Source organism: Gavialis gangeticus, unplaced genomic scaffold, assembly GCF_001723915.1.
Source record: "Gavialis gangeticus isolate Ggan-Ray unplaced genomic scaffold, GavGan_comp1, whole genome shotgun sequence".
Taxonomy (NCBI): domain Eukaryota; kingdom Metazoa; phylum Chordata; order Crocodylia; family Gavialidae; genus Gavialis; species Gavialis gangeticus.
Window position 1 is genome coordinate 136,117,733 of NW_017729024.1, and position 10,371 is coordinate 136,128,103.

General features: G+C 38.0%; 1 protein-coding gene across 1 annotated transcript in view; it reads left to right on the forward strand.

The window, feature by feature from the left end:
* Positions 1-10,371, forward strand: part of ADAMTS6 (ADAM metallopeptidase with thrombospondin type 1 motif 6) — a 395,156-nt gene that overhangs the window by 290,990 nt on the left and 93,795 nt on the right. Inside the window, exons 15-17 of the mRNA XM_019517795.1 lie at positions 2,079-2,181; positions 6,321-6,454; positions 8,987-9,110. Coding sequence (XP_019373340.1) covers positions 2,079-2,181; positions 6,321-6,454; positions 8,987-9,110 — 361 coding nt within the window. The remainder of the gene's footprint in view (positions 1-2,078; positions 2,182-6,320; positions 6,455-8,986; positions 9,111-10,371) is intronic.

Genomic DNA, 10,371 nt, shown 5'->3' on the forward strand with positions numbered 1-10,371 from the left:
CTTCCGACCCTAGAAACTATGAAACTATGAAACTCTGATGCTGCTCATAAAATCAAGACTGTTTACTAACAATTAATATTTCTGTCAAATAAGTTATTTTACTCTTGCTTAAAAGGAATATTTTTAATGTTTCAGATACTTTACCTTAACATTTTAAACCTTGAGGTTTCAATATTGTAAAAAACCAGTTGCCTTGGGTTATTCTATTCAAACACTGCAAGATGTTTTTCTACAAATTATATATAAATTCAAAGTTTGGCAATTAGTTAACATTGTTACATTGAACCAAAACCTTCAATAGACAAAATTGTAATAAGAAATATTGTTCTTGTAATTCTTCTTTGTAGAAGAACTTCCTTACCTATCATCATCACCCCAAATAAGAACACTACTTAATTTATTTCTGGATTCAGTAATCAATTCTGTTTAAAATATTTTATATGTAAATAGTTTAATTTTTGTTAAACTAAGAAGGTGCTTAAAATTGTTACAAAATATATTGTTTAGTTTAATTCTTAGCCTTAAAATATGGCTTTGCAAGGGATAAAGGTTAAGGCTAGGTACAGACAATCAAAAAGCCTGAGGATGAATCTATTCAGTCTTCATATGTGTCTTCAAGCTGCGTAGATTGAATTGATAAGCCAGTGAACAGATATTCACTTCTGCCACATGCCTGCAGTGCTGCCACATGCCTGCAGTGCCTGCAGTGCCAGAAATGCTGCCACATGCCTGCAGTGACTTAGGCCAGAAGCAGGGGGGCACTAGAGCAAACTTCCCTGCTTGGCTAATGCAGACAGCTTGGGCCAAGGCTAGCCCACCCAGGCTGCAAGGGTGGAGGTGCAAGGCATTCTGGGATGCTGGGGGTTATGAGTTAACTTGAACCTGGAGGGAATCTGGGACATAAGTTCAATAAACCAATTTAACCTAAATCAGTTAAGCCTGATACTGCATCCATCCAGGTTTATCTTAACCTGGTTTCAGCCATTTTGAAAGCAGTTTATGTACATTAATGTGCAATTTTATGTGCACTTATGTGCAACTTGATTGTGTTACAAATTTGAACTGGTTTCTGATCATTTATACTGGTTTAGGTGTAATGTCTGTCCCTAGCCTAAATGATACAGCTCCAAACTGTAAAACGTAATGCAGTGGTTCTCAACTGGAGTGCCATATACCCTGAGGTCCCACAAGATCCAGGGGTTCTGCAAAATTTCCTCAGGGGTGCTTCTGCAATGGTAGTAGTCAGGTAAAACTGCCCTGAGTGTGGAGCTGGAGTATACATGGATGCTCTTCTTGCATTAGGGTTTTCTGATAATGCTAAAGCAGGCAGGAAAGCTGGCTTGTGCTGCAGTCCTTCCTGGTGTCTGTCTGCCCCGCCCCTTTGTCTCCCACAGTATTCCTTCCAGAAACAGAGGTGCACAGGACAGTTCCATCTGCCCTAAATGCCTCTGGTTCCAGGAGATACTGTGCAGGGTTAGACTGGGAAGGGCTGCCCCACCTGGACAGTTTTTTACCTGGTGGCAGTAACACCCAGTTGAGAATCTCTGAGATAAGGCAGCTCAACCAGGGGTGCTGCCACATTCAGAAAAATTGTGGAGGATGACCTGGCTCTGAAAAGATTGAGGACCACTGATGAAACGTTACTAATCTCATTCTTGATTTTGTAAATACAACCCTGAGAACAGCTGTAGCAACTGAGACTGGAACGGTTACCAGAAATGATCTTGTGTTTTAGTTTCTTTAGCTGTTTTTACGTGTGTTTATAAGGAGATAACCAATGGATTGATTACAGAGTGAACTGTGACATGATTCCGTATGTAAAGTTATATAGTAAGACTTGTAACACTTAACTTTAAATTAGTTCAGTTACTTCATGCCTGCCTAAGTTTACAAAATAGACACTTTGGTTTGAATACCAATTGTAAAACAATAAAACAAGTGCCAGAGTCAGATCCACAAAATGAAGCAGGGAGCCAATTTGATGGACTGTAGCACCATTTTCTATATAATATTATAGCCATGTTCTTTTATATTGAGATTTATTAGAAATTAACTCTCTTATTTTAATTTTACTTTAGCCGTGTCCTTCAGGGTCCCGTGATTTTCGAGAAAAACAATGTGCAGACTTTGACAATATGCCTTTCCGTGGAAAATATTATAACTGGAAACCCTACACTGGAGGTAATGTGTTACTTAGAAGAGATATAAATATGCCTGGTCTATGAAAGTGTATGAGTATTACAAAGAAAGTGACATTTGCAAACACAGAGTTTCAATCAAGATATAATAGAATTAATGTTGTAATATTTTATATTGTAAAATCATTAATTAAAAATACCAGCTCACTAAGAGGAAGGGCCATATTGGTTATGGAATAGGAGTGGGTCAGCTGTGAAAGGGGGAGGTCTGGATTCAGGGAATGGTATGTAAGAAGAGGACACCGCTTTGTACTATATAGCCATCCTCCATCAGCAGCATTGGCAGCACCATGCAGATTGAGCACAGTATGCAATTTGTGTACAGCAGGAAAAAATACAATATACAAACCCAGATAGATTTCACCTTACCTGAGCTGGTAGAAGGTGCAGGCTTGGAGAAGAAAAAGGCAGCTTGCATAATAGACTTTGACAGACTTCTTTAGTCACTACACTATAGAAGCTCCATTGTGTAGGGAAGTGGAATTTTTGCTGCCTTGCACATCAGCAAAATACTCAACCTAGCTCTTTGTGCCAGATATTCTGGGCATTTGAATGCAGTGAAAAAACACTAATATCTTTGCAGACTAACCTGCAAAGATTGAATCAGTTCAGGCTTGGCTTTTTGAATGTCTGTCCCTAGCCTAAATGTTAACTGTAGCTTCAGAAACAAAGCTATGAATGCCTCAGTTTTGCAGTTTTATCTTTTTGGGGTAGTTAGTAGCTGGAATAGGCTAGAGCAGTTCTCAGCAGATCTAACTTATGCTAATAGAGCAGGCTTGCATAAAGTAGCCTCAGGACTACAAACTTTGCAGCGTGTTTCCACTTTCTCTTCCTCTGACTTTTGCTATTTTTTCTTCAGTCACTGGCATGGCTCTGGCCTCCTGGTTTTCTTGTACTTAAAATAGGAGGTGAAGTTGGGAAAGATGGTCCATTGATTTTGGTATAGATCAGGTAGGCTAGAGACTTGGGTTCTTACTTTATGTTGACTTTGCAAAACCATCTGCTCCGAATACTAGGGCTAGCCTTAGGCCAGTTGACCTGAGCACAATTTGGAGCAACATTTGGGCAGCTCTCATTTCCTCCTAATTGCCAGGAATCACTCCCTTTGTCCAGCCACACTCTATGCATTCCAGGCAACTGGATACTTTATCTAATCACTTGGGCCCCTGAAGTGACACAAGGTCTGGTCTTGATAATTTTTTTAGTAAAAATAAAGGTTGAATTCTACCCTTAATTGCCTGAGATTATGTTGACATGATTAAGAGCATAATTTGTTGTTAGCATAAAGGTAATGTAAATTATCCTGGTGTTATGCTTTTGTTTTCTGGGGGCTGATAGCATATAAATAAATATATTTTGATTTAAATTTCAATTGTTCTATGCAATTAATATAACTTTACTTGGTGAGAATCCTTCCTGAATTTAAATAACACAATAAAATTATTCTGTAGGGAATTAAATTTAACTTTTTTAGGTTCAAGAAGGTATTTCATGTGGATATTTTTAATGACTTACATTTTTCCATACTTGAGTCAAACATCGGATGACATAGGATTAGGATGCAGCTTTTGGTTTATTCTCTTCATTTTTGCTTTATGTGGCAAAGATTTCTTTTTTCAACACAGAAACAAGATTTTGCTATTTGATTTCACAAATGTCATTAGTAATAGGGATGACTCTTGCATCTCAGTGTTCTTACAAACCTAATCATAGAACCCTAGATTTTAAAGCAGAAGGGATATTGGTAAATTATCTGGTTTGGCCTCTTGCGTAATGCAGACCAGAAGACATCCTTCATTAATTCCTGTTTGAAATAGAGCTTGTTTCTTAGTGTAAGCATTTCTTGCTATGGATAGTCTGTCATAATACTTGGTAAATTGTTCCTACAGTCATTATTTTTAGTGTTAAATTATTGTATGTTATTTCTAATCTGAATTCATTTAACTTCTGTTTCTGGGCATTGGACCTTTGTCTGTTAGCTTGAAGAGCCCATGTAGGTATGTGTGATGAAGTAACCCCCTAACTTTCTCTTTGATAAGCTAAATACATCAAGCTCCTGGAGCTTGTCAGTATGAAGCTATTTTCCAGTCTCTCTTATTTTTCCATCTCTTGCTAGATATTCCTCTTTTAATATTAGCCCCATTGGCCAGTGTCACATTGGGAGCTTATGTTTAGCTGATCTAGAATAACCCCTAGTTTTTTTTTTAGATGTTTCTTCCTAAAATAGTTCTCCAATCCACTCTCTTGGTCCCTAGATGTGCTGAAATACATAGCGTTTAACTGCATGCAGTTTACCAACCATTCCGTAGCATGTTTATCAATGACCTGTACTCATCATTATTGATCACTTCCCCAGTCTTTATTAATCTGCAGCCTTCTTCAATACCTTTCCAACTAACATTCACTTAGGAATGTTAGTTATCTTTTGATTTAAAACAAGGCTGTCCAGCTTGTGACCTATGGGGTTACATGTAGCCCGCAAGGGGTTACTTTGCAGGCCTCTCGGCTTCCACCCAGCTGCTACTCTTTTCACTGCTCCAGCTTCAGCAGCAGCTGGAGTCCCTTGGCTCCCCTTTTTCCTCTGGCTTTCACTTCCTGCTCCCACCCAAGAGGATGGGGTGGGGTGTTGTAGGACAGTTTGCAGAGTTGGGGGAGCCCTTGGCCTGGAAAGCTGGGAGTGGGAATGATTTCCAAGCGTAGTGTAGCCCAGGGGGCCTGCGGCCCTCGGCTGCTTAGACCTTGGATCGTCCTGATCTAAAACACACTGGAAGCTTTAATGGATTTAGAATACTGTGGATGTTAACCATAAAAGAAAAATCACTTGTCTAATGATCATATTGCAGTTCTAAGATTCCATAACCCACATGTCAGCTAGCATAGTAAGCAATAAAAAGGACATGAAAAACAAGAAAGGAAATTATCTCTGTACAAGAACTTGTTTCTTGCCTACTCCTTACACAGCTGAGAATTCTGCTTAATATTTGCAGTTTTAGTGCCTTGTTGTTACTTAGCTGTTTAAGATAATTTTTTTAGTGCTTGTGTGAGATACTGTTTCAAGTGGCCTGATATTTAAACTCAGTCTTTTTCTCTGTGCACATATAATTTTGGGCCTTATCCTGCAAAGAACAGAGCCTCTTTCGCTCTCAATAAAATCAGTGGGAGCTGTGGACACGTAGCACATCTGAGGATTACTAAGTGAATCAAATTGTGATGGCATAATTATTTGCTAGTGCAAATAAGGACACCTAAGTTGCTTGCAGATGTTACCCTTCCTTCCCCTGCCCAAACGCTTTATTGGACGAAGCAGCACATTACTTCATAGATTCATAGATGTTAGGGTTGGAAGGGACTTCAGCAGATCAAGTCTGATCCCCTGCCTAGGCAGGTGCTTCAGCAGGGCTTTTTGCCATTTAGCTAAAGCTGATTCAATCAACTACTAGATAAAAGCACCAAAAAAGCCCCACTAAAGCACCCAATCTTTATAGACGCTGCACAGCCAGGTTGAAGTAATGCACTGCCTCTCCTACGTATGCACGGGGCTCAGCAAGAGAATGAGCTGAGTTTAAAGTAAAGCACCATTTTTTTTAAAGTCTGCAGGTACCCCTAGATATTTAAGTAACAGATTTTGTTCAAAATCAGGCAATCAGACAAACTCATTAATTTCCACAAATAATTGAGCCTACAGTCTTATAAGCCATCAAGAAAAGAGAGAACAGATATATTCCCTTTAAATTCAGGTCCTAGTGCTCCAAATGTTATTCACCTTTTTAAGCATATTGCATACCTTTTGATATATTTCCATAACTATACTGTTGGTACTAGAGTTTTTAAATAATATTTTTATTAATTTTAAATTGTTCACTAAGTTATAGTAGCATTAGAGAATCTTTTAACTATAAATATAGTTATATAGTAATAACTATAGTTACTTAACTCTTGACTTAACTATAGGATGCTTTGGTATAAGCTGAAATAATATTTTTAGAAAGAAAGAATCAAGTAGCAGTAAAATAAGTCTTAAAAATCTGTGGGTGATGAGAAGAGATGAGACTGTACCGACCAATCTAATTTTCTCTAGGCTTTTAAACAGGTTTGTTTTTTTCTTTTGCTTTGCTTTTCTAGGTGGGGTTAAACCATGTGCATTAAACTGTTTGGCTGAAGGTTACAACTTTTACACTGAACGTGCCCCTGCAGTAATAGATGGAACTCAATGCAATGTTGATTCACTGGATATCTGCATCAATGGAGAATGCAAGGTTGAATACATTTTGTAAAGTACCTATCGATCACCTCAGTGTTTCGTATGTACCAATGATAATTCTATATAGCTTTTTAGTTTTGGTACAGATTGTATTATTCTGGATCAGGGGTGTCAAAGATACATCCTGAAGGCTGCATGAGGGCCCATGGAGCTCTATCATGCAGCCCATGGTGCTGCCTGCAGTATTTGGACTGGATCTACATGCTGTATGCAGCATGCATCTGGCTGGATCTAGCAGACCCGCTGTATCCAGCATAGGGCTGGATCCAGTGCACATGCTACAAGCAACACCCACATGGGGCCAGCCCCACCAGTCATATCCAGGACACAGGACTGGTCTGTGGGCCCAATCTGGCCCACAGTCTGGCCCTGCACTACCCATTTGGCCCATGGATCAGGATGAGTTTTACACCCTGGTTTTATAAAAAAAGGGTTGTTGAGAGTGCCAGTTGAACTCTTATGTAACTAGGAGGAAAAAAAATATAATCCTCTCATCTCATTTCATAATTACTGTGACTTTTTATAACTTTTTAGTTGTGGTAGAGACAGACCCCTGAAATGATTTTAAATTGAAAAAAAATATTTGGGACATTGACCACTTTGGATGACATTCTCTTAAATGTTTTGAATTTTACATTAGTTTTTTTCATGTACATGTGTAAATATGTAATCACATTTTCTGTTGGCATGTGTTTCCTGATCATAAGCTGTATATTCTGGGGCCTTGACTCCAGAAGTTTCTGAGTATCCTCAACTCCTGCTGACTTTAAATGGAGTTGAAGAAACTCCAGCATTATACTCTTCCGTTTCCCTAAAGAGAATTGTTGGTTGGTTGGATTTGTTACCCTCAAATTGTCAATTTTGCTTTGTAGTTCATTTGTCTTTTACAAGAGGTCAGATTGTCTTGTCGAATTCATTGGAATGAGCATAAAACAAGTATACATTACAGGAACATGGAGAGAGATAGAGGGTTAATTCTGCTAAAAGTATAGTTGTAGTGCTGTACTTCCATTAAAGTCTGGATTCAGTGAAGTTCCTAATCCATATATTTAAATATCTGGATAGTATAGGTAACTTAAAAAACCTTCCAGCTTCACTTGATCTAGTACGTTATTTTAAGCACTTTGCTGAAAGGAGAACTAGGTTTTATATTTACAAGATTTATTTTTGATTGGGTCAGAGTTGATAAGTGCAAAAAAAAATTGCCATGTATTTCATTGCTGAATTGAGAAAAAAATTACAAGATATGATCTATAGAATGCTGATGTAATAAATACAGGAGCCTTGTGTTGCTTACAGATAATGCTTTATTTACTAAATTGCCAGAAATAGAACTTAGGTTTATTCCCATTGGATTAGGCAAGGAGCTATTTTAGCCTGATCAGTGTTTTTTCTGATCAGTAAGAAAACTAAAGTTTTCATGGCTTAGTTATTAACTTGTCATATACTGAAAACATTTTGAATTCTTAACTTCTGTTATCACATCTGCATTCTTTTCAAGCATATTGGTAGAAAAATAGTATTTGCAGGCAGTAAGCCCAATATAAATTACATCCACGTGTCTGCCATCTGTTCTGTTGTGGATATGATTTGATTCTTCTTCATATTATAATTATTGGAAAAAATAGAACTACAGTGTTCATTCTGTTCCATTTGTCTTCTATTACTAAGTAGCCTTCCCTTTTTTCCTGGCATCTATTTTCTCCAATTCTCTAGAAGAGGTAATTCCTTAATTCATAAGGATATGATGCGCTGATCATTCCATATAGATACTCGCTTTGTATAACCCCGTTAACATATCAGCTGTTAACTTTAATGACTTTCTTCCCTTTCATGATTTTTTGCAGAGGTTCTTTCAAGCCTATCTTCTGTAGGACCTATTTTACACTCTAAGTATAAAACACTAGGTATTATCATCATCATCTACTGTTATTCTGGCATATTGTCTCTGACTGGTAAAGTAAGATAAACATCTCCCTGTATAACTGATGCTGTAGAATAGATGTAAGATAAAATCATATCCAGATTCTACACAAATCATATCCAGATTATACGTGTCTAACTCAACCTTTCAGTCTGCTTGATCTTGCAGTGAGCACATAGATTTAAGTACTTATTATCATTTTGTTGTTATTTAACTGAAAGCCTTTTCTATAGGTTAAGAGAGCAAAGGTGGGGAAGTTGGAAAGGTTAAAGAAGCAGAAATACAGCAATACTTGTTTTAAGCACCTATTTAAAGGCAATACAGAACAGTTTTGCTTTAACAAAGGAATAAAGGTAGAACAAAATTATAATGGAATCATTGGGCTGGAAGGGAACCCTTTGGACAGATCCATAATATTTTGGGACACTGTTTAATACTACATGATAATTGTTTTAAGATGTAATCCAGTGGTATGTTTAAAACACTGTTAGATTTTTCTCTGAAAGATACTAAAAACGCCAAGTTATGTATTAGTTGTGTTCAGATAGTGGCCCAGGAAACCACTTCCTGCTACAACGCTTATTTTACCTTATCTCTTCTCAGCATGTAGGTTGTGATAATATTTTGGGTTCTGATGCTAAGGAGGATAGATGTCGTGTATGTGGAGGAGATGGGAGCACATGTGAAGCCATTGAAGGTTTCTTCAATGATTCATTGCCCAGAGGAGGTATGTATGGGCTCCATTCCTGTGAGTCATTTTGTACAGATGGACTGCTGAGACCACAAAAAAACCCTGGAATGGCAGTCCACTATACACATCAAATTTCAGAATTGTAGCTATAGTTTCTTTTCAGACATTTGACCTCTTGTTTAGTATTTTGATTTTATATTATTCTTGTTTGTTTAATAAGATGATTTTGTTTTGCCAAATTTTACTTCAAAGCTTTATTAAATTATTGACATTTTGGGCAGAATTCTTTTACATTATTCTCTCAGCTGGCAGTTACCCAGCTGGCCTAAGAGCCAAAATTGGCAGTTACAGAGTTTGCAATCCTGTTCCAAGTGCTGTGTGAAAATGCAAGCATCTACACACCTTCTGAGCATGCTTAGTAGGCTGTGGAGATTCATGACACCATAAGTGTGCACCTGAGTGCAAGTCCCAAAATTCTGGCTTTGTAAGGGAGGGAAGAGAAGAAGCCCCTCCACCCCTTACGGTTTTAGCCCAGTGTCTTAATGATTAGGGTGTTACCCTGTGGGGCTAGGCCAACTCTCAGGATCTCAATATTGTGCCGTTAGACAGGAGGGTGTGACACTATTGCACTTATACAAACACACAGATCAATTAGGTGCATACACACGCACACTACCAGCTCAGGCACATACACATCCAAACCAGTACACATCCAAACTAGCCTAGGCACATGCATACCTATCACCAATTCAAGCACATACACTATACACTCCAAAAATTAGACGCAGATCACTAATTCGTATATCATGCACACAATGCCATATATATACACACACATACATACACACACACACACACACACTTGCAACTCAGATACACACATGTTCAAAATAACTAGTTTAGGTTCATGCATACCTATCACCAGTTTAAGCCCATACACGCTATGCACACTAAGTTTAGACAGAGTCAGTTACCAGTTGCCAACACCTACACATCCAATACACATATGTGGATTATTAATTCGTATACCACACACACCCAATGATATCTATATATGTATATATGTGTGTATTCACTAATTCACACACATACCACCCACCTACACATACACACAAGTGAGTTCCTAAGTTGGGTGTTGTGATGTATATGTATGTATGTATGTATGTATGTGCGTGCTTGGTGTACTTGGGATACCTGTGGTGAGCATGAGGCAAAGTGGGTGAAAAAGGAAGTGAAAAACTTTCATTTTGCAAGACAAAACCACATGGAAAGTTGATGACTTAGAGTACAATGTTTT